We start from the raw sequence: 25,239 nt of genomic DNA, 5'->3' as shown, positions 1-25,239 counted from the left end.
GATAAAAAAAAGACTTGAAAGCCCCAAACTTGTGAGAAGTGCATTTTAGCTGTACAGCCTTAACTTTTGCCTGATCCAAGGCCAGCGAGAAAATGTTTCTTTTTTAATTTATATATATATATATTTTTTTCTTTTTCTTTTTCTTTTTTTTTTTTCGTTTGTGACAAACTGATGTTTCTGAACGCTAGGGGCTCCCTGATTCTCTAGTTGGAGAGTAACTTTTCCTTTTAGGATTTTTTTTTGAAGGGGGTGGGGAAAATGTGGCCTTAATTATCCTACGTCTTAGGCAGCTTAAGGGAGGGGCTGTGCTTGCTGAATCCCTTCAGAGCCAAGTGAGGAGGTCCCTCTCGTTCCCTCTCTCTCTTTTTAAAGGACCTCGTGAAATAAAAGTGCAGAAAACAAACCCAAGGCGATCACAACAGCAGCCGCGGCGGCGGCAGCAGCAGGAGGAGGAAAAGTTGGAGCTGGGCTGGCGCTGCGGAGTGGCCGGGCCCCGCGCAGCTCCCATTCATTAAGTCGCCAGCTGCGGAGGAAGGTGGCCGAGCGCCCGCGCTGCCCACTCGCTCGCTCGCTCGCTCTCCCAGGCACACGCCAGCCCAGCGCGCCCCGAGCCGCGCAGCTCTGCACAACTTTCTGCTCGGGATTTGGCTCTCTTCCTCTTGGACTTTCGAACGATTTGGGGTTGAGAGAGGAAGAAAGCAGAGGCACCCAAGGGGAGCAGAAAACACCACCGTCTGCGTTGGAAGCAGGCAGCGAAGCCGCACTCTCGGCTCCCTCCCCTCCCCAAACCCGGGCCGACCCGCCACTCTCCCGAGCAGCCTCGGCCAGGAAGCGAGCCCCGCGTCTGCGTGTGTGTCCGCTGTTGCGGGGCGTCTTCGCGGGGCGGGAGGATCGCGCCGCAGCCAGCGCCATGCAAAACTACAAGTACGACAAGGCGATCGTCCCGGAGAGCAAGAACGGCGGCAGCCCGGCGCTCAACAACAACCCGAGGAAGGGCGGCAGCAAGCGGGCGCTGCTCATCTGCCTCGACCTCTTTTGCCTCTTTCTGGGTGAGCGCAGCCCCGCTGTCCCTTGGCCCCTTTGCCCCGCGGCCCCTCGGCGCGGGTCCCAGCCCGGCGGGGTGCCTGCGCGCGGGGCTCGGCACTTCCTCGCTGGCGCGGGGCCGGCCGGCCGGCCGCCTCTCCGGGCACCGCCGTGCTGTCAGCCCCGGGAGGCCCTCGCTGCGTCTCGGGGCTCCTTCGCTCCCCTTCTGGCCCCCTGGCCCGCTCCCTCCCTGATCCCACCGACGGCCCGGCCTGCACGAGAATGCTTGGGCGTGCTTGGGCTTTCGCGGGCAACTGTAAACCCGCTCCTTAAAAGCCGTCCCACTTGGAAGCCCAGGTGGAATTCCCACGGAAGATGTGGGTCCCGCCTTTTAGAATAGGGGCGGTTGGTTGAACCATGATCTAGAATCAGCGCCTAGATGGTTGCCTTCCGTCCAAGTAAAATGGATCTGCTGGAGCGCCGGGCTCCCGCCTGGAGCCGAGCAGCCTTCCCTTGAGTGTATGTAAACATCCAACCCCTTCCGCCGTCGCTGCCCCAGCCCCGCCAGACCTGCAAGCTGGCCTTTCCATTTGCTCCTCTCCTCAACGCCCCCCAGGGGTTTAGAAGGCGGTCTCTAGGCTCTTGGTCGGGGGTACTCATTCTGCAATCACTTCTCACGCGCCTACTGTGTGCCAGGTGGTAATTTTAACCAGCTCTCTCCCTGACTCAGGCAGTTCGGGTGAGGAGCCCCATTTCACCGATGAGGAAACTGAGGCACTGGGAAAGCAAGCCACTGTTCAAGTTTTGGGACCATAATGAATGCACCCCAAAACATTCAGGCGAGAGTCCACGTCTGTTTATCAAACTAGTTGGAAGGGCTGTGGGAGTGAAAGGAATTGGAGTGGGAGGGGAAGGATTTATGAACTCCGTGCGGGGAGGGGAAAAGCTATTGACACGAATCTACAGGAGTTCCAAGGTTGAAGTCAGCGTAGAATTTTTATTTTATTTTTTTTTTAAAGCGAATCATGGTGTAATGGAAAGCGCACAGGACTTGTCATCAGAGCACTGCCACTCGGCCACTTGTTGGGTGTGCCACCTAACCGCCTCCTGGGCCTCAGTTTCCTCCTCATGTCAGTGAGTGGGTTCAACTAGATGCTCTCCAAGGCCCCTTCCTGCATTAAGAACTCGGATTTGGTCCAGGAGCTGTTCTGCCAACTCTGCTAACTGAGAAACATCTGTGTTCCCGATTCAGTTCCCTCCAAATAGAACGCCTGCACTGAGACTTCAGTCCCCTTGGAAATGGATTTGTCCAGGCAGACTGTGCACATTCCCTCTGTTCATGACTTTCTGTAGCAGAGCCCTTCCCGAGGTCTGTCCCTCCTTGGCTTGCCAGTCCATGGTAAATTTTGAGAGCCAAAGAAAGATAGGACTCTTAAAAAGAGTTTAAAAGTAAGATTTGGCACCCTGTAGCTATGTAGAGAGAGGGTTTAGGGTAAAACTGCGCTCTGTGCAGAGCAAGGAAGCTGACTGCAAATCCCATTCCCACCTCTTCATGGAAATTCAACATTAAGATGCTATGTAAAGGAATTGTCACTGGGGGGCCCACCTTCCTGAGGCGGCTGGCTTATTATCATGCACAGTGGGAAGATTAGTCCTTTCTTTGCCAAGCTATTGAATTTTTAAAAGACCCTCCCTGGGCCTGGGGGAGAGTCAGGAAGCACTAAACACATTGAAGCTGTTTGCTGTAAACTTGCCTGGAGCTTCCAGTGTTTACTAGCGAGTTTGGTTGGTGGGGTGAGCTCTTTCTTGCCAGCTGGTGCAGTGTCCTCTCCCACCTCCTACTTGGTGATGAGGAAAGCCCAGCAAGAACACGCTGGACAGCCTTTGTGCAGCCTGGCTGCTCTCCTCCTCCAGTCCCAAGAGATGGTGTATTATTATTAAAAGAGAAAGAGTGTGAAGGAATTTGTGAAAAGACACACCTATCAGCTCTCTTGTAGGCAGGGACACAGAAACCCCAAGCTGCTCTGTTGTGCATGGAAGGTATGGGGAAGGGAGGAGGGGGCAGTATGTTCCATCTCCCTGGACTCCCTGTGTCACTCCCAAAAGCTAATATTCTAAGCCTCGTTGTTTATTATGTTTACTCACTGTTGGCCTGTTTGAATAAGTGATTTTTGTTTACCCTAAAAAAAGGAATGCTAACAGGACCTTGTATTTTATTACAAGATGCACGTAGCTATCTGCTTAATGCATGTACTTTGCCATTAAAGCCATGTCAACTAAGTCATTTCAAAGTGACTTGTTATCAATGCCAACCCTATGCATAGGCCTAATGACAATACCACTAATTAAATGCTTCTAACAACTTTCATGGGGAAAACTGTAAGGTAAATATTTACTTGAGAAATTTATGTGAGAGAACTCTATTTGGCTTCCAAAAGAAAATTAATAACACAACATGTGATTTTAATATTCTACACAACAGTCCTAAAAAAAATTGTTTCTACTTGCTTCACTTTTTGCCCAAGACTGTCAGTATGATTTAATTTTTATATAGTTTTGATCATATGGTCTGGATTACAGAGCACTAATATATTAAAAAGAGACATAGTTTTCTGTTTATTTTCTCACAGGAATATATACCAAGCTTCATCTTCTTGTATCTGGAAAAAAAATAAAAGCTCATGTGCTCTAAAAGTGTTATGCAAGTGGAAATATACAAGCAGTTTAACTTGTTCCACATACCTTTTTGGAATGTTAAATTCTTGGTGAAGAAAAACCCACAAAAGTCCTCTCTTATTTGAAGGCCAAAGTAATCTTGTGTCAGTGAACACCAATGGGAATTTACTTCCCATTGAACAGCTGTTTTCACCTTCACTGACTAATTGCTTTTCTAAATACAGTTATGAATCTTTGCGTGGAAGTTTTTCAGAAATTGATTTTGTTATCCTTGCCATTAAGTAATATATATGCCTCCTGTTTTCTATGCATTGGTTCTGGTGTATGAAGTTACATGAGAACAGCAGAGAATATTCTCAGGCAAGAAAGGAGGTACATCTACTTTTGTTTGCCTCTTTTTAATGTAAATTAGTGTATGTACTCTTCACTGAAACCCTCATGAAGAGATTCTCTCCATTTCATAGATGAGAAAACCAAATGTCAGAGAAGGGGAAGACTGAGATTCATACTGAAGTTGATTTGGGTTGATCCCTAATTCTCAGTGAGCATGACTGGAGGCCATCCCCCTGTCCTGTCCTATCTGAAAAATCCCCAAACTCAGATTATCATCAGAAAATCCTGAAGCTCAGTTTGCAGAAAATCCTGTCTCTCCACATTTTCTAGTTACCCATCTGTACCTAAGCAGATGGATAAAGGCAGTTCAGTTCTTCTGGTCAGTGGTGTGGCCTTGTTGCTTCATGACATTATTGTGATTTAGAGCTAGTTCTAGTACTAAGTGATTCCAAGATTTTGAGGCCACCTTTTACCCCCATGAGACTGGTTCCAAAGAAAGAACACAAAGAAGTACATGGCTGTAGCGCAATGCAGAGATTTGGTAAATCTATGCTGAGCTTCTATTTCTGTGTCATGCCTTCCCTCCACTCTGTCTCCCTCCCTAGTTATGTACTGAGTTCCTCCTTCCAACCCATGCACTTTGCTGGATAGACAGTTGTAGACAGGTTCAGCTTTTTGTCCTGCGGACCTTGTTCAAGGCCCTTCATTGTCTGAGTCCACTTACTGGTAGCTCATCTGCAAAATGGGATCAGAATGGCCACTAACTATGTTACTGTGAGGATCAGAAGAAATGCTGGATGTGAAACTTTGTCATATCTAGAGACTTGGACAGTTGCAAGAGATTTATAATCTGGAGCCCTGGATGAAGGTTTTGTGATTGTCTTCATATATTGTGTCTTATTGGTAGATGAGACCATGAAATAAATTGTCAATAATGATATTGACAAGTGAATATAAACTATTCACTTCAAATAGCAGAATGGCACATTTGCCCAGTAAGCTGAGAACAGATGCTTTCCATTCATTGTTGATCTAAATGGTAGCAGATTCTTAAGCCCTAGATTTTAAGGTAGCTTCTTGAAATATTTATGTATGTATGTACATATGTATGTATGTATGTAAGTGGGGGAAGAGAGAGAGAGAGAGAGGAGAGAGAGAGAGAAATTTGTTCCACTTCTTTATGCAATCATTGGTTGACTCTTGTATGTGCCCTGATAAGAGATCAAATTCTCAACTTTGGTGCGTAGAGAAGATACTCTAACCAACTGAGCTATCCATTATTGTGATTTAGAGCTAGTTCTAGTAGTAAGTGATTCTCAGATTTTGAGGCCACCTTTTATCCCCATGAGACAATGGTTCCAAAGAAAGAACACTAAGAAGTGATTGGAAGGAGGAACTCAGTACATAACTAGGGCACCATCTAGTCCTCTTTAGAGGAACTTCTTTTGTTCAGAAAAACTGTTCTTCATTTGGCTTTTGATACCAGGAGGTAGGTTAGCTGAGCTTATGGTAGGGATGGGAGATGTTTAAGGAAGCAGGTGGTGGTCAGCTTGGTCTGAAGGTCTTGACTCCTGTTCCATTCCCCACCGGAAAACAAAAGTTGGTGGGTAAAGTGTCCTGTGGCAAAGGGAAAGAGGTTCAAACAGGTAGAAATGTTGAATTTGGATAGCCAGCGACCCTGCTTTATAATTTCTTGGTTCCAGAATGTTTTAGGATATTTCTCAATTTGCAATTACATGGTTGAGATCTAATTCCTTCATTCGTCCTAAATATGGGATACATAAAATCATCATGTGTTAATAAACTATTCACTTTTAATAGTGAGAGGGAGGCAGTGTTGTGTAGTGAAGAGAATGGGCAATTTGGAGCCAGAAACTTCAGATTCCAGGCCATCTAATGCCACCATCTAATTGTGTGGTTATGGACAAGTAGGCTTTCTATGGATCTCAGTTATTTTCCATTGGTATAATGGCTGTTTGGGCAAGATTATGTCTAATGTCTAAGGCTGCTATGCAACATTCTGTGACCGATTTCAAGAAGAGAGGAATGACATTCACAGTTGTTGACTGTCCACCTCATGCATGCCGCCTCTTTAGCTCTTCATTGTACATTACCTCAGTGAGTCCTCACAGCAGTGAGGAGCCTAGAAAAGGTGTGATCGGGTCTTGTGCTGCCACTGAATGGCTGTGTGGCTTTGGGAAAATTCACTTAAGGTTTCTGGGCCTTTGTTTCTTTACCATTGCAACAAAGGGAAGGGACTAGATAATCTCTCAGATCCTCTTTAGTGCTAACAATTGTATGGGTCTGTGCTGGTAGGTATTGTGATATAGAAACCCAGTAATTGCTTCCCTTACTTTTTACCAAAGAACTGGTGCTGACAATGTGCTTACATTGGTGTTCATTCTGGAGAGAGAGTAAGCACTATTCTTGGTTAACCAATATGCTGAGAAACAGGCCAGATTTTTCCTTGGCTGGATGTGCCCTTTCACCTGCCCCATGAAATGTATAGTAATCACAAGTGAACAAGTAAACCAGGTGACTTCCCTTCTTTCTGTTGCTCAGTTAGGATATTCACTATGGGTTTTCAATAACTCAGTTGGTTTTGATAACTCAATATAGAACCACAGAATATAGAAACAGATTTTCATTAGTCAACCGGTGAACCACCTAGCTGAGCACCCTGCATGGCTTGACATAACGAAGGAACCTCCATTTAGTAGGTAACCCCAGCTGACTTTCCCATTTCCTCATTGCCTGGAATGGCTAGTATTTTTCTTTGCTGCTGCTTCCCTTTCTCGTGTACTTAAAGAGTTATACCATGGGGGTGTAGCTGCCTTTGGGAGAGATTGCTAAAGCCAGAGTTGGTGGCCTTTTCCACTTTTAGCCCTTTGGATTTCCTGTCCATTTCGGATTCTTTCTTTCCCCCTCCCAGTGCAGTTATTTGGGCTGGCAAGCCCAGTTGGTCACAGGATGATGCTAACGAGACTGTAGTCAAAGAGTCCTTCCCTGTGTAGGCAGTTATATTTATGGAGAAACCCTACCTTGTGTGTCAACTCCATTGGTATAATGGAGGAGTAATCATTATTTGAGGAGTAATCATCTATTTTGGGGATACCTGCTCATATAGATATTGGTTCCCTTTTATAGATGAGAGATGCATCTGGTGTGAAATATAGATTCACAGACCCCTTCCTGGGAGAGTCAGATTCAGTAGGACTTGGGCCAGTGCCTGGGATTCTGTATTTTATCAAAGCTTCGGGTGATTCTCTTTTAAAGCCACTTTGAGAATCACTGTGCTGTTTAACAGCTGATGTCTTAAGGGCAGTTGACTTAGGTAGAGGGCGTTTTGTCCCTGCACTGAATGTTCTGGCACTTTCCACATTGTTAGATTGTCCATATTGTACTTTTTTCCCCATTTGTGGCCACCTGTCTTTCTCAGTAAAGACAATCAAGCTTGTTACAGTTCTTTCAAAAGGAAAAAACTACCTCTGGGTGCCACCCTGAGGTCTCCTGTGATTTTAGTGCAGGGACTTGGGGTCTCCTAATTGCTGAGAGGCTGGGATTTGTTTTTATTTCTGGGTTCCGCACTGAGTTCTAGGTAGCCGAAGTTGCCAACTAACTGACCACTTTGGATGAATGAGGTGTTAACTCTATAAATATTTTCTTTTGAGATACTGAAGTTTGTGTATGAGTGAAACGTGAATGGAATACATTAGATCCCCCAACAGAGCCTTTAAAAGATCACAGTTAGCTTGGCAAATACTGTAGAAACAATACAAGCTTTGGATTCACACACAGATGAATCTTAGCATCTAGACTTAAAGCTAAGATAGGTGTGACATGGGCAAAAATTATTTAACCTCCCTCGCTTCAGTTTCCTGATCTGTGAAAGAAACAAGCAAACCTAGCGACACCCTTGTGTGAGGACACTCAGATGAGATCATGGATCTGAAAGCACTTTGGAAAGTTGATATCATTATCAGGTATTATGTTGCTGATATTATTCATCGTAATAGTAGTGATTTCCTTTCCTTCCTCCATGGTTCTATGGAGTCCTCATTCATTTTTTGGTAACAGAGTTGCCTGAAATATATGAGGAGAAAAAATTGTAGGAGAATCCTAAGCAAAAAATGAGGCGGAGGGCACACAAATGTTTCCCATTAGCTGAAGAAGTGCAAGGGCAGGTTTTCTGATCTGGGAAAGTTCCAGTGTAGGAAACTCAGTGGCCTTCGGTGGTTGCCTCCTCCTCCCTTGAAAGGAAGAGGCCATATCATCTTAGGAGAAAGACAAATACACCTTAGAAGGTTGGGAGGGGATTTGGACAAATGGTCTGTTTTAGCATCAATTCTTCCCTTTATCTTTTGGCAGCCCAGGGAAAAACCCAACTAAGTAAAACAGCTGTGACTGAAAATGATCAAAATGCTTGTTACCCAGGGTACTTCACATATTTGTTGAAGAAAGAAGTAACTGTTCATATTTATTATTCGTGCTAACCATGTGGTGTAGATATTGGATCCCTTTTATAGACGAGGCAGCTGCAGCTCAGAGAGGTTAAGTAACTTGGACAAGGGCACCCAGCTACTAGGTAGTCACCACAGCGCTTGTCAGCTTAGTTTGTTCCCACTTTTCGATGCAATTAATGCAAGGAAGACTCTTTTCTATTTCAATCCATTTAATTTATTTGAATGTTATTGAGTCCGAATATGTACACTATGTTCTATGGGGCTCAATAGAGGACACAGGATATGAGTCTTACCTCAAGGTTCATTTTGAGCAGTGGAGGAGACAATTTTACATAAATAATTACAAAATAGCTTAGAGTATGCTGAATGAGTCTCTCTGGACATAAAGAAAATATCATCAGAGCAGTTCTTCATTGACCAGATTCATGGAATTTGAAAGCACCTTGGAGCTATCAATCTCTTTAGCAACATTTGTGAAGTCATTTTTTTTTTTATATCAGTCTTTGAACAGGGGAAGGTTGGGAGGGCTGAGGGGTAAAGCACAGGCTTTATAGAGTCAGACAGATGCAAGTTTACTTAGTATTATTAGCTACATAAACGTAGGCAAGTTACTGAATTTCTCTGAGGCCTCAGTTTCCTCATCTGTAAGATGGGATAATGTGTGCACGTGTGGTTGTGAGGATGTGCCTGGTATAGGGCACGATGCACACACACTCACCAGGTGGCAGCTGCTGTCATCACAGTCATGGAGTCCTACTCAGTGCGTTCAGGTTCAGTGAACCTGAGGCCTGGATTGGTTGGTGAGTCATCGTCCAGTGGTCGTGGAAGAGCAGGGCCTAGATTCTAGGGCCTAGAACCAAGGTGGTGGCTTTCCACCATTTTGCTTTTCTGGTGTTTACTTCTCAGTTTGAAATTTGATACCATTTATGAGGCAGCATTGTGCAGAGCTATAGTCTCTTCTTTCTCTTGCCCGGGTCAATTAAAAGAGGAACAAGACAAACAGGTTTAACTTTTGATCCAATCAGTGGGTGATAGTTGAGTGAGGCCAGAGATGCATGGGACACATTTGAAGGACTAGGCTGTTTTTGATGTTACTTTTCTTCAAACTGGTGCATGTTCTAGAAAGTGCTTGTTACCAAAGATAGCTGCTGACTGATTTGAGCTCAAACAGGACCATCTTTTTCAGGTGATGTATTCAAGGAGAAAAGAAAGAGAACCCATGTTTTTAAAGTTGTTGCTTTTTTAAAAGCTTCACCACCTCTTGAGGTAGAAATTATTCTCATTTGACTGAAGGGGAAACTGAGTCTCAGATTAAATAATTTTCTCAAGGTCGTGCACTAATTGGTGGTCATTCAAAAGAAGTCCATGTCAGGTTCTTGAACATCCTTGTGAAACTATTCTTCCCTTAGGTCCCGATTAAATTATAAATTATGATCTGCATTAAAATTCCCAAATTTAAAACAAACCAAACTAAATAACACACAGAAGACCCAGTTGGAAGCTTTTGAAAGGAACTTGGTGATTTCTGTGCGCTTTGAAAGTATATATTGCAATCAGAGTATTGGTGGGAAGTGTGTTTTTGAGGTTTGTTACAAATTGACAAAATTATATGCCTAGAGAGTTCTGTAGAGAAATGCAAATCAGTATAGGCACCTTGTCATAATAAGCAGTATGCTTTGGTTCCTGTTTATGTATCCCTAAAACACATAATACACATGATTACATTGACACGAAGGAAGCCTTCTCATTGGTGCTTTCTTTATATCTAGCCCCCAAATTAGTTTGTGGTATTAGTCATATAATTTCTAGAGAGTCTATTTAATGAAGTCTATGTTTGTGTCTGTCTTTTCAAGTGTACATCCTTTGCAGATATTTCTTGAGCACTTACTGTATGCTAGATCCAGGGGGTTCCTTGCCCTTTAAGAATCCCAGCCTGGTGAATGGGAAACTTTTGCATCTCTCTCTCTCTCTCTCTCTCTTTCTTTTTTTTTCTCTCTCTCACACACACACACACACACACACACACACTCACGCGCGCATGCGCGCGCACGGATGCTGACTTTGTTGTGGTAAGGGAGGGGTATAACAGCTTGGTGAAGAGTGATGAAGTTTGCTTAAGGGCATGGACCTGGGTCCTGCAGGAGAGAAAATAGCTCATAAGCCATGAAGGGGGAGAGTGTATTGTAGCCAAGGAACAGCAGGTGCTGAAATGAGGTGATGCACTTGGGAAGGGTGAGTATTGGAGGGTAAGTGTGGTGTCTTTGCATTGAGTGGGGCGAGTGGATCTGGGAGATGAGGCTGGAGGAAGAGGTTGGAGCGAGCTTAGAAGGCAGGCTGCAAATGGCAGGCAGCGAAGGAACTTGAACTTTATTTAGGAGCACCAGCAGAGCAAATAAAGTTTTATTTTTGTTTTCCTTTTTCTTTTATTATGGAAAATTTCATATAGAAATGAAACACAATATAAAGCGGGGAGTGGAATTGCTGGGTCACAGGGTTAACTCCATGTTTAACTTTTTGAGGACCTGCCAAACTGTTTTTCCATAGTGGCTGCACCATTTTAGAAATAACAAGGTTAGTTAAAATATGTAGAGCAAAATACAAAGGTTTTACAGACAATGTTTAGATGAACATATTTGTGAAAAAAAATTTAAGAGGGGAGACCAGCTGGGAAGCAGGTGAGAGCTGACCCTAGGCATTGGAGAGAGCGGAGACGGGGATGGGCAAGAAAGAGATTACAGGTGGTTCCTGGTTCCTGACTCCTGGCTGGGAACTCCTGAACTGTGGCCATGCTGCTCCCTCCACAGACACCTCCAATGCAGTGTTTATAGAAGACTTGAAAAATCCATGTGCTAGGATTAGTCAGTGCATTTTCATGATCATAGCCTAATTAGAAAGAGGAGGCTGTACTTATCTTTTTAAATGTCTCAAATGCCCCTTAAAATAAATGGACTGTTAGAAATGCTCTTGGTTTACAGAGATGGAGATGGTTTTTCTTGGGTAGTAATGACATCTTAAAAAGCTTTATTGAGATACTAGAGGCCCTTTGCATGAAATTCGTGCATGGGTAGGGCCCCTAGGCCTGGCCGGTGGTCAGGGGCGATCGGGGCCTTCTGGCTGCTGGTCAGGGCCTTCCTTCATTCCGCACCACCCTCTGGTGGTCAGCGCACGTCATAGTGAGCAATCAAACTCCTGGTCTCCTGGTCAAACTCCCAAGGGGACAATTTGCATATTAGGCTTTTATATATATAGATAATTCATCATACCATATAATTCATCCATTTAAGCGTACAGTTTGCCAGATTTTAGTGCACTAGTATTCAGAGTTGGGCCATCATCACCACTATCAATTTTAGAACATTTTCATCATTCCAATAAGAAACCTGTACTCATATTAGTCACTCCTGATCTATCCTCGTCATCCCCCCCATCCCATGGCAACCACTAAACAACCTTCTTTTCTATAGATTTGCCTATTCTGGACATTTCTTGTATCAGTGGAATCATATGTTTTCGTTTTTTGTGACTGGCTTCTTGCACTCAGCATCATATGTTAAAGTTTATCCATCTTGTGAGGTGAACGTGATAACCACTACACTACGGAAACCTCTATCCATCTTGTATTGTGTGTGTTTAGCATGTATCAGTACTACATTTACTTTTGTTGCCAAATAATATTCCATTGTATGGACGTACCACATTTAATTTATACATTTATCGGTCAGTGGACATCTGGGTTATTTCCATTTTTTGACTATTATGCATTGTGCTGCTAGGAATATTCACGTACAGATGTTTGTGTAGCCATGTGCTTTCAATTCTCTTGGGTGTATGTACTCAGGAGTAGAATTGCTGGATCATATGGTAACTCTATGTTTAACTTTTTGCGAAACTGCCAAATTATTTTCTATAGTGGCTGTACCATCTCAGAAACATATTAGGATTAATTAAAAAATGTAAGGAAAAAATACAAAATTTTTACCAAAGACTGGAATTAACATATTCATGAAACCACTGTAGTGTTGCTTTGTTCTTAAGGGCATTTTTCACAAAGAAACAAAGTTTTTAATCACTTAGTAATGTCACTAGATTTAAGGTAAGTGAGCAGAGGACAATTAAGATGACTGGGGAATGAGTGCTGGGTGGTCAGCCAGACCCGCTCACCCACTGAGCAAAATACTTACACAAACCAGGCTGTGACAAGCAGGTTCCTGCCTCAGCAAATGAACTAAAGCCGTGGATCTTCAGAGTTCCTGGAAAATAGTTAAAAGTACAAATATTAATAAACCCACATATTCCTAGGATCTGCTTTACAAGAGGTTGTTTTTTTTTTAATCCTCACCCGAAGATATGTTCCCATTGAATTTAGAAAGGAGGGAAGGGAAGGAAGGAGGAAGACAGAGGGAAACACTGATCAGTTGCCTTATTACACTCCTTGACTGGGGATCTAACCCACAACCGAGATATGTGCCCTGACCTGAATCGAACCCTCCACCTTTTGGTGTAGGGAGAAGACTCCAACCAGCTGTGCCACCTGGCCAGGGCAACTTTACAAGGTTTTTAAGACCATGAACTAGAACTGTAGTTTCTGATTAGGTTGGTAATTCACACTTTTCCCCCTGTATACATAATTATCATCTCAGAAATTAAATCACCACACATCTTTTAGAGTCATGCATTGGATGCTTGGAGATATTGAAGAATATAAGGCACAAATACAAACTTCTAGGGATTAGTTGGGGCATCAGGTTATAAATTGCACTTACAAGTGCATGAAAATTAAACCACAGATATTACAAGAGGTGAGGAAAAGGCATTCACCTTTATTGCTAGGAGCTTTAGATGACATCTTACTTAATCTTCTCAATAACCTGGTTTTGCAACTCAGAGAGGTAAATGATTTGCCCAGGTTCACGGCTAATATTGTGTTGGGGCTGGTGTTTGGACTCCAGCCTGACTAAATAATGACAGTTGCTAACATTTATCTAGTGCTAGCTTTGTACCTCCCACTGGCTTAAGCAGTGTGTGTGCATTCTCTTATTTAATCCTCCTATGAGTCCTTATTACTGCTATCTTCATTTTACAGAACTGAGGTTCAGAGGGGTTATAAATAACCTACGAAATATGCAGCAAGTGAGTTGGAGAGTGGGGCCTGAGAAGTCTGTCTTGTGAGACCAATCTTAACCACTTGGCTTTACTGCGTATGTTTTCCAACTGTCTCTAAGGCCCCGATTTTCCCCAACCCCATGCTAGCTTTCACATCAGCAACACAAGATGCATTGTCCAAAATGAGTGACACCTGTGATCCTCACCGTGTGTTCTTTGGACTAATAAAGACCAATTAGGGCAATCATGAGGCATCTTAGGCTCTTTTCAGTGCTTTAATGATATATAATGGATATTGTAGGGTTCCCAATGATTGGCTTGCTCTGAATAACTCAGAGCATCTGCATTCTGCTTGTCAGTTGAATTTGGAATGGCACCTTCCGGTTCTCTCTAGGCTTGCTGGTCATTTTCATGAACCTGGAGATGGGGCTGGCACTTTGTATACTTTGATTAACCTAAGTGGAGAAATGATTTTAAACAGTTTACTTGGTAGATAAAGACATCTTGCTGACACGACAGAGGCTCAAGAAGGAACTGTGAGGGGTCTTCGGTGGTGAAAAGGTGGGACATCCCAGAATGGATAAGCAGCTCTGTGAATGTAGAAGAGAGAAAGAGCATGGGATCCTGGGAAGGTTCCCAGGAAGGAGGAGGGGTTTGAACTAGGCCTTTGTCTCTCATATCAGGCAGCAGCAATGGGTCGCCGTGGGACCGATCGGCTGTCCTTGTGGTTTGGTGTAACCTTTGGGTCACATTGAGAAATTTTAAGCTTCTCTGGTTAGTGGCTGTGGATGCTGCACCTTCATTAAACGCAGTAAATAGACTTTCCACTAGTAGCCTCTTCCCCACATTATGATCCACATTGTTGTCAAGTTAGCAACCATGGGCAGGAAGTGGCAGGAATGCTTCTCATCCACACAGTGGATTTCATTAGACACTTGCCCATAGAGCTGTTTTGGTCAATTCAGCTTGTGTGGGTTTTTAGGGACGAATGGCCTAATACACTATTTCTCATCATTGCATTTGTCTTGCTGTCATCTTGGCCCTAGTAGATATTTTGCATAGTGTCTCCTTTTGATGCAACTGCATATACCATGATCATAGGGAGGAACTTCTGGCAGGCTGAGGTTTTAAACATATTTCCAAGGTGTTACCAATTTTCTTGAGTCTTTGGTTTAGTGGGCTTCTCATTTAAATTTGTTTGGAAAGCCAAGTTCCAATGATATGGGCAGCTCTCACCCTTGTGAACCATTGCTTCGGAGGTTCTATATCTCAGGCATCGTGTAGATGCGGAATTCGCAGGGGTTGGCTGGAAATTAAAATACACTTCTTGGGTTAAAACATTCTCTTAAAGTCATTGATGGGGTTGAAGAACCTATAATTATAATTTTTCCTTACACGGGTTATTTAAGGTTGTGCTTGCCTCAGCTGAGAAATTAAAACATTTATTATTCATGAATATTCTCTTTCACGGAACGGTTCTACCAAATGATGATGGATGCACCTGAGATTTGAATGGAAATATCCTTTTCCTGCTTCCATTGATGTTTCTCATTCTAGATCTCCAGCTCTCCAGACGTGAAAAGCCAACATAAACAAACCATCAAAACCACCACACCCAGGATATCATTATTTCCAAATGTCAGCTGGAAAAGGAACATTTTTGAATTTTTATAGTTAGGCATATTCATAAAACTGAACAATCCTGAAGGGGAGATACTGCTCTAATCGATTTTGCAGATGAGGCAGTTGCCCTTTGCAGAGGTTAAGGGACTTGCTGGGAATCCTGCAACTGGAAAATGGAAGAGCATCTGTGATAAGAACCAAAATCTATGGTCTTTCTTCCAACAATGAAGGCTGGCATTGGAATTTGCACTGACAACTATTTTCCATAATAAGCATATGAAGAAAGCAGGCAAACCAGAAAGTTTTCAAATGAAATTATCCAGTCTTGTTAAGTGTTCAACTGTGATTTGGGTTTTAAAGCCATTTGCTATGTTGCCTATTTCATTATAAATTCCTAGAGGATAGAAATTAGACTTAAAACCTCTGAGTAGGAAGGGTGTGTGAACTTGACTGAATAATTCTGTGGTAGGCAGTAGTGTAGGGGGCTTTACATGCATTGTTCACTTGCTTGGATTTCACAACAACTCTAAGAAGGAGGAGGTTGGAGTTCGTTTCAGTTTTCCACAACCTGGTCAGCAATGCCCATCGCTACTCTTCTGAGTGTTTGGGTGGTGACACACTGTATTAATAATTCAACTAGTTAGTCACTGGCAGAGATGGCTTGTTAAGATTCCAGGGGAAGTGCTTTGCTAGAATCGGCTTTGTGCTGGTCACTCAGACCATGCATCCACTTTTATTGCATGTGTGTCAGTGACCAACTCAGCTCCAGTTCTGTGGAGCCTCAGAAGCAAAGGGCAGAAGCCATGGCAGGAAAATACTCTGCCAATTTCATACGGAAATGGAATGACTTCTCTGCCGAGGGATAGAACTGCAGATTGTATTGTTAATTCTTCTTCTTATCAGTCTTCTCCAAAGGCGTGTAAAAGCCAGGGAAACCCAGCATTTGGAGCAGAGTAGCCCAGTCTTTGGTTAAAGGCTCTGTGTACTTCCCAGGCTATTGTCGGGCTGCTATTCAGCTGGGATTTGAATGGTGGTGGTGTGATTAGCATGAGAGCAAGTGTATAATGTAGGTCTTTTTTCCCCTTTTCTAAAAGAAGTTTTGTGGCATTTCTTTTTCTGACAGAGTTGGCATGATGCTTTGACAAACACAGACCAATGGAAAACTTAAACAGGACCCCGAGAAGGCCCGTTTGTACAGAGCCTTCCCACTTAGAATGCAGAGCAGCAGAGCAGCTGGCAAGAGACACCTCAGATCATAGGAGTCGTAGCAGGGGCTAGCAGGGGCTGTTCCTCCACTGTGGACCAGTGATGAATGGGAAATACAAGACCAATGGGGAAGTGCACCCTGGGCTCTTGACTATTCTCTGTTGTCGGAAACTACAGATGAGAACATTCCTGGGACTCAGTTGTCTAAATTATCTGTTCCTCAGTATTTATTGAGATAAATATAAAGCACTGAGGGAGATACAAGAAACACCAGAGGTGGCTACTGCATTCACGGGGCAGGTGAGAGGATGAGGAAATAGACACACCACCCGCAGATGGAGAAAACTTGGTCAGGTGTCTTGAGCTGGTCATTGAGTGACATTTTTTTAAAAGTTTAAAAAATCTAGCTAAGGGCTGAGCAGGGCGCTGTTTCCAGCTTTGCTACGTTAGCTGGGTGACCCTTGGCAAATCGCTGCCACTTTAGGCATGATAAAGTGAGGGCGATGATTCACTTCCTGCCTACCTCATAGAGCTGTGGAGACCAAAGGGTAGCCCATCACAAATATACAGGAAAATGCTCTGAAGCATATGACTGTAAAGTCCTATTTGTGCAAGGGATATAATTTTCTTTTGTCTTCTGAATCTGCTCTCTCCAATCTATTTCTCACCTATTTTAGGCACATGCTATTATACACCAAGAGCTGAAAACATTTCTTTACAGGTTCTTCCCTAGGGTGATGGTTTCTCCTGTGTATATCCTTTTTTTAAAAAAAAATTTTAATTGATTTCAGAGATGAAGGGAGAGGGAGGGAGGGAGAGAGAGAGAGAGAGAGAGAGAGATAAGTATCAATGATGAGAATCATTGATCAGCTGCCTCTTGCAAACCCCACACATGGAATCAAGACCAAAACCGGGCATGTGCCCTGACCGGGAATTGAACCATGACCTCCTGGTTCATAGGCTGATGCTCAATCACTGAGCCACGCCGGCTGGGGATTCTCTGTATATCCTTTATGCAGTGAGTTTACAGGACTTATTTCTCAAAATGGCAGCTATGATCATATAGGTTCTTCCCTCCAGAACAGGACTTTTATGACGCCCTTGTTAACTACAGAATAAATGTCTTAGTATATTTGAGACTCTTCAGAATCTGTCCCCCACCAACCCTTTCTACTCCCTGTTTATTCCCTTCTTTCCCATCCTCTCTACTCCCCCTCCATACCTTGTGCCAGATGCTCCAGTCTGTGGCTAGCCCAGGCACTTTCCTGCCATGTCATTCCTTTGCTTGGTATGTGCTACTCTTGTTACTCAATTCAAGTCCACCCCCTCTGTGAAGCCTTTCCTGATTTTCTCTGAGCAGAATTAAATCTTTTTAAAAAATATGTTTTTCTTTTTTTCTTTCTTTCTTTCTTTCTTTCTTTCTTTCTTTCTTTCTTTTTTTCTTTCTTTCTTTCTTTCTTTTTAGAGAGAGAGAGAAAGGAGAAGGGGGAGAGAGAGAGAAAAAACAACATTGATTGGCAGGGATCAAGCCCACAGCCTGGGTATGTATGTTCCTTGACCCGGAATCTGCTGGTAACCTTTCAGTGCATGGGATGATGCTCAACCAAGTGAGTCACACTAGCCATGGCCAGAATTAAGCCTTCTTTGGGCTTCTATAGCACTTTGTGTTGACCTTTCTGATGTAAATTTTTGATTTGTTTTCACAATTTTGTATGGTTCCATCTTAATAGATTATAACTTCCTTGTATATAATAGGTGTTCAAACATTTTTATTGATGAAAATGTCAATAAAAAGTTATTTTAGAAAATGCAGACAAGAAGCAAAAAGAAAATTGTTGTTACCTATACTACTGAAACCCTAAAGTAGCCACAGGCACAGTATCTCTTTCTATAAATAGCTGAATTATTATTAAGTATAATTATAAAGCTAAACACCGGGTGCTTAATACGTACCTCCTGCAAGTCAGTATGATGAAATGGAAAAAACCTTTGCTTGCTAAAGTTTGTAACAGCCCATAATGAAGTATTAACTAACTTGGGAGGATTGGGACTATGTAACTTAAGAGCACCTAGGTATTTTAAGTTCAATTTTGCGTTCATATAGTGTTTTGAACTTGATCAACAGTCTGAATTTGTACTAACCATGATGGCTTCTATTAAAAAAAAAAGTTTAACTTACCTTAAAAAGGGCTGAATTTAGAATGGGTGATTCTTCTCATCCTGCCTTGCCTTAAGGAGGGCCTCTGAATGGGAGAGTAGAAACCTCCTCCTGTGGAGAAAAGACACCCAAGATGGGAGTCAAGAAATCTGGGTTTGCATCCTGACTTTGTTGCTAACTTACTGGGTCACCTTGGCCAACTAACTTTCCCTCTCTGTAGCTCTGTTGCCTCATCTGTGACATGGGACAATGAAACCTTCCAGCATGAAGAATTCCCTAATTCTCTTGCCCAACGGGGTACTTCCGCTGAAATCCCTATTTCTTAAAATATGGTGAAGTTCTCACTTCAAGGGAGGAAGGTAATGATTTTCTCCTTCAACCTTTTTCTGTTTGATCATATTGCCATAGTTGTTCTTCATTCTGTCACTCCAAAAGTATTTGGATCATTGCTTTTATCTATGGAAAAACTTTAAAACAATCCCCTACTGTACCAGCACACTGCATGTTTGTATGTTTGCCTTGTTACATATTTATTTGGGTTTCTTTTGCTTCTCAGTTCTGAGAGGGCTGACATTGAAATACCAAAGTGTCTGATTCAGAAGAGAACGGACCTAACAGTATAGCGCACCTAATGTGTTCCTGATGTTTCATGTGTTTTATTCAGTCCCTGTAGAATCCTTGTGGAATGGGTATATTACTCCAGTTTTACAGATGATAAAAGTGAGGCACAGAGAGGTTAGGTATTAGGAATTAACCCCAGCACTGTGTATCTCATTTCAAAATTCAGGCTTCAAGACTATAATCAATCCTCCTACTCTCACCCCCATCCAGGCCACACAACCCCTCTAAATCATCTTTTCTTGGTTAGTATGAAGCCTCTGCTTAATACTTGCAGTGATGGCGAGTTTATTCCTTGGGGGCAGTTCTAATTGTTCAAAAGGTTATCTTAATATGCAATCTACCTTCCTATAATTTTAGCTCAGCATCAACTATGTTTAGTTTCATGTTGATAAATAATTACTAGCACTAATAATAATGTTATTCAGTCTTATAATTAAAGGCCCCTGAGTAAATGGTAGTGATGCGTCATTTCCACAAACATTCATTGAGCCCCTGGAGTGTACCTGGTACCTAATGATGAATGGGATGTGGTCCCTGCCCACTCCCATTTCATAGATGGGAAAACTGGACTCAGATAAGTTAACTGGCTTAGGAAATGGGTAAAATCCAGAGGAAACAAAATTCTTACCTTGTACAGATTAAAGTTTAAATCCACTAGATACCATATTTTAAAGTATCCCTTTACACTCTCGATTTGGTTATTCTGCAAATCAGATATTGGCCCCACGTGTCAGTAATCTACAAGCATCTTAAACCTTAACATAATATCCCAAAGCACAGCAATTCAGGGGTGGGCAAAGTAGGTTTATAGTTGTGCATATGGAACATAATACAATAATAATAATACCAGCATAAACTGTGTTTCACGTATTTGCAACTGTAAACCTACTTTTCCCCACCCCTAAATATTCTTTTTGTGAAAACATTCCAGAAATAGGATTATTTTAGAAAGGAACAACCCTCTCAGCATCCCTCCAAGTTCCTGCCAGCCTTATTTTGAGCGCACAGGTGTTCTCACTGACATCCACCTTCATCCTTACTGGCCTCATTGTTTCCTAGACCCACCCCACAGGTGTCTGCCTTCTGGCCTTTGATCATGTCTGTTCCCTTCAAAGCACCCTCCCCTTCTTCTCTGCCTGTGGGAAAGGGTACTCCTGATTAAGGCTGGTTTCTGCTCACCCCACTTCCTCACTACTTCACCTTTGGAATACTTCCCCCTCATTTCAAAGTCATTGCCAGTTCTGGCACTAGTTAGTGACCTTAAACAAATCACTTACACTCTGTTGGCCCAACTTTTCCTTATCTAAAGAATGGGGCAGAATTAGATGGTTTTTAAGGTCCGCTGAGGCCATCAAATGAAAAAGACTGCACCTAGGACAGTGGGGGGTCTAGACCACGTTGAATTGTTGAGTCCTGTCGCAGGGTTGTGACATGAGAGGCGACTTGAAGATATTCGCCATCAGTTTTAAACTCGGAATTGTAAAGTGTTAAACTTATTTAAGAGGCAGGGTGGCTCAAAAGAAAGAGGATTTTGTTTAGGGGTCAGGCGGTTCTGGGCTCAAATCTTGGCCTCACTATTGGCTAGCTTACCATCTGAGGCAAGGGTTGGATCCTCCCTGACCTTCAGTTTCCTCATCTGTGAAATGGGGACAATAATTCCTGTCTTACTGGTTGTCCCAAGATTAGAAGATGTGTGGCAGGGAGCAGGTTCTTCCACATTAATCTATCCTGCATCCTAAAAACTTTTTGTTTGGGAACTGTTATCTGTCATAGATAATTAGCAAGCTTCAGAACAAACAAGTGTATAAAAGAGTGCTACCTGGATTTATAGCATCTGTAATAGACAGTGTGGATTAGGTGCCTTTTATCTGATCTTTGAAAAGTAGCTTTGGAATCCTTCCAGAGCACCATATGGCACCTGCACGATAGCCGCCTTCCCATCTGCACTTGCTTTAGGAAGGTGTTTTCCAGTTGGGAGAGAACATGTTGAATATTTGTCTTTAGTGCATTCCAGTGTTCTGAGGCAAAACTTGCCAGAGATTGAGCAGAGCATATTAACCAATATCATTTAAAGTTGATTAAAACTATCATCTTAATTAAATACAAGAGAACAAGAAGTTCTCAGTCTTCTGGTAGCAATTAACGACTAAAGAGTCAATTTGAAGTTGTTTTTGCAACTCTTAAAATAATACTCTCCCCCCTCCCCCCATGAAAAGAGTTTCTTAGCTAGAGACATGCCCTCACATTGAGGTTTTTGAAAGCTGTTAGGACCACAAACCTTCTGGCAAAGCCTTCTGCTGCCAAGGCATCGGAGTTCTCAAAAGCAAGAGGGTTCAAGCTCAGGATACGCTGATTTGGAAAGAGAGCCCAAACAAAGGGCCTTTGAGGCAGGAAACTGGGCTTTGGCTTCAGCACAGAGCAATGTGGGGTTGGAAATGCGCCCTGGGACTTGCTGAGTTGAAGAGGGACTAGGAGATCGATGGATGGAGGAAGTATAAAGTTTCTCCATATAGTGAGAGTTTATTTCTAAACCCTCGAAAGTTGGTTTCAGATGCGCTATCTTTCTCCTGTCGGCTTAATCAGCGTGCCTATAAAATGTGGACTTAACCACATTTTGTCTTTGAGCACAAAAGGAAAATTATCTGCAAAGGTACGGGTAAACGTTACCATTCCAGCCAGGTTGTCGGACTGGAAGACCAATGCTTTTCCTTTAAGACCTAAAGCAACTGCCTTCATGAATTCATTCATTCGCCCACTTAATCATGCAATATTTCTTAATCACCCGTGTATGCTAGGTTGATGTGGCTATGAAGTTAAAAAGATACAGTTCAAGGAGCTCAAAATCTAGTTGACCAAAACTTGAAGATTTGAAGCGAAGGAGATGGTCTTTCCTAATAAGTACTTCTCACTGTGTTCACATACACACGACCTTCTTCTCAGCACTCAACCAGGTTTTTAAATTTGACATTCCCTGAAGTGAAATTTCTTGTACTCATCTTCTGAAGTATTCCAAACAGCAGCAAACTGACCCACAGAGGAGTCCAGCAGGTTCACTTAGACAAGGGCTAGGAACATGGGGGAAGACTCAGTGATGTAACTCCAGGAAGAGGAAACAACTTAAATTCCGGTGGGTCCCAGTCTTCATTTTCCCCCCTGATTTTTATTTTTGTATATCTAAACTTTATCTATTAAAGCACTAGTTCATGACTAGAAAAGACCCACTTTCTGTCAACCGCTTAGTAAGATTGAGGGGGGAATGCAATAATAGGAACAACAGGAGGAAAAGAACCATCGACAAGAGAACTTACACTGTGAGGACCTGGGTTGATGGAACCCCATCACCACAGAGGATGAGCAATGACTTTGGGTCACACATTTGGAAAACTGATTCTTCTGGAACAGATAGGGCTCAGAGATGCGAGACAGGAAGGGACATCTTCTCATGAATCAGTGATATTAAATGCTTGCTTTGTGCCCCAAATGTGTCTCAGTCCTGTAACCTGTGGCGTGCTATGTGTCTTCTGTGTGTCAGGAATCTAAGTTTATTCAGTCTCTGTCTTGTAGTGTTATGTATGTGGCAGTTAACTATATTGTTCCTACACAGCAGTTTTAAATTTGACTTTCCCTGAAGTGAAACTTCTAGTACTCATCTTCCAAAATATTCTAAATAGCAGCAAATTGACCAACAGATAACCTTGGTCAAGCAAATACAAACATACTTGAGTTCACAGGTGCCAGGACCTTGAACCGGCAAACAGCTACCCTAACATTAGTCAGATGTCGTCATGAGATGTAAGGATGGCTTTCCCCTCTCTTTGAATTTGCACTGCAATTATATTTATTGATCTTAGAGAGGAAGGAAGAGGACGAGAGAGATAGAAACATCAATGATGACAGAGAATCATTGATGGGCTGCCTCCTGCACACCCCACTCTGGGGTTCAAGCCTGCAACCCGGGCCTGTGCCCTGACTGGGAATCCAACCTGTGACCTCCTAGTTCATAGGTCGACACTCAATCACTGAGCTATGCCAGCTAGGCACTGCTGGTACAGTTTTTGACAGCTGGACCTAATCAGAGAAGTCACACTGGCTGATTTATTGAATAAGAACATTTAGAAGAAAAGTTTCTGATGTGTTTAAAGATACCTAGGCTACACACACAACTTTTCTCTTTAGTGTGTTTGACTAAAATCCAGTGAAAATACTGTATTTCTATGCATATTTGGAGAGGTATAGATAATAAGTATGAGTTTATAAGAACCCTGACAATGAAATCTGAAACAAGGACCTCAACTTTTTTCTTCTATATTCCTAGTGCCTTACTTGGGGCCTGGTGTATATAACTTGTTTAGTGAAAATTGAACAAAATTGAAAGACCCAGGTCATTTTTGACACTAGCATAAAACTTTTAGCCTTTTTTTCTAAAAGGTAAATTTGCTTTCCAGTATTGCTACATCACCACAAATTTGAGAAAAGGGGAAAATCACCCATAATCCACTGCCTGACGCAAACACCGTTCGGGCATATTTCCTTTTAGTAATTTTTATTTGATTTCCTGTTGGTTATTTAGGTACATCCTCATATGATTTTCTATGTTGCTGATAGTTACTTTATTTTTATTTGACCAAATGACCCCTGACTATATCATTCAGAATTAAGCATTGTTTATTCCTTTTTGCTTTGCTTTGCCTCACTCCCCCAGACCACAAGTCTCTGGGGGTAGGTACAGTTGCTCCCCATTTTCTAGGGCTGCTGTAACCAAGTGCCACAAACTGGGTGGCTTAAACCTCAGAGATGTTTAATCTCTGGAGTTAAGAAGTCCAAAATGCAAGGTAATTCCTTCTGAGGCATATGAGAGAAGGATCTGTTCCAGGCCTCTCTCCTGGGCTTGTAGATGTCTATCTTCATGTCACTCCCCCATATACACATCTCTGTCCAAATATCTCCTTTTTATCAGGTGGCCAGTCATGTTGGATAAGGACCCACCCTAATGACATCATTGTAGATAGATTACCTCTGTAAAGGCCCTGTCTCCAAATAAGGTCACACTCTGAGGTCCTTGGGTTAGAACTTCAACATAAGAAATTGTTTTGGAGAGGGGGACAAGATCAGACCTATAACTGCCCCTCCACCCCCATGTATATGTGAGGAAATTGAGGCCCGAGCGAAGTAGTTTGGGAGTTGAATTTAGGCCTATGTGGCTGAAATGGTGTGCTTTCATCACATCCTGTTTTCTACCCACGAAGTAAAAATACCCTGAACAAAGAAAACGTCTTCCTTGATCTGAGTTTGATTAGGGTGAGACTATGTTTGATGGTTATTAACTGCTACATTTAACTGAGTGTGGCCAATCAAAACCTTATAATCATGTTATGTGCAAACAAGGTTAAGTACAGCACACTGTGCTTAAGTCAAAACTTTTGCATTGTGCTAAAGCATTTGTTAAGCCTGTTGCATAGATTGTTCCATTCTTATTTGGAAGTTCCAAGGAAGACAGGGACATACCATTCAAACCAGCATGAAGTACTAAGAAAATTCCTAGTTATTTGCTTTAGCTGGGAATAATCAGACATCGAAAAGACATTGATATCTTACATACTCTCCATACCCTGTTGCCCTTGCTTCCTTTAAAGGAAAGGAGGAGCTCCCACGTGGAGACAAAGAGCTACCAGAGGGCTATTCATTCCAATGTGTTTGGAGGAAGGGCCATGAGCAGAACAACAGCTTCCGTGAACTGGGTGCACCACATATCGTACTGTATCTCTACATTTCACATTAGCCCTCAAGGCCGGCTATACTAGCCCCATTCTACAGATGGCCTACAGCGCTTACAGCTTGCCCAATGTCACAGGAGTAAAAGGAGCAGATCCCAAGCTCCAAATGCAGATCTGTGTGACCCCAAAGCCTGTGCTTTTTCTGAACATTTGTATTGTCAATCACCCAAAGCCAAAGGTGGTGGCTTTTGGAGTGCATATTTTATCACTGTATGTGAAGTGAATAATGGATTTTTTTAATGGGCCAAAATAGCACTGG

The 25,239-nt window shown here is 42.7% G+C and overlaps 1 protein-coding gene across 1 annotated transcript in view; it reads left to right on the top strand.

Annotated features, from left to right (window-relative positions):
• The first annotated feature begins 324 nt into the window (after nucleotides 1–324).
• The window catches only part of PLPP3 (phospholipid phosphatase 3), a 79,952-nt gene continuing 55,037 nt past the window's right edge, over nucleotides 325–25,239 (top strand). The window contains exon 1 of the mRNA XM_070405212.1: nucleotides 325–1,049. Coding sequence (XP_070261313.1) covers nucleotides 911–1,049 — 139 coding nt within the window. The 5' untranslated portion in view covers nucleotides 325–910. The remainder of the gene's footprint in view (nucleotides 1,050–25,239) is intronic.

Source organism: Myotis yumanensis, unplaced genomic scaffold (genome assembly GCF_028538775.1).
Source record: "Myotis yumanensis isolate MYYU_CA2020_CCGP unplaced genomic scaffold, mMyoYum1.0.hap1 SCAF_2, whole genome shotgun sequence".
Taxonomy (NCBI): domain Eukaryota; kingdom Metazoa; phylum Chordata; class Mammalia; order Chiroptera; family Vespertilionidae; genus Myotis; species Myotis yumanensis.
The sequence above is the reverse complement of the archived record's forward strand: the minus strand, read 5'-3'. Positions and strand labels throughout refer to the sequence as shown.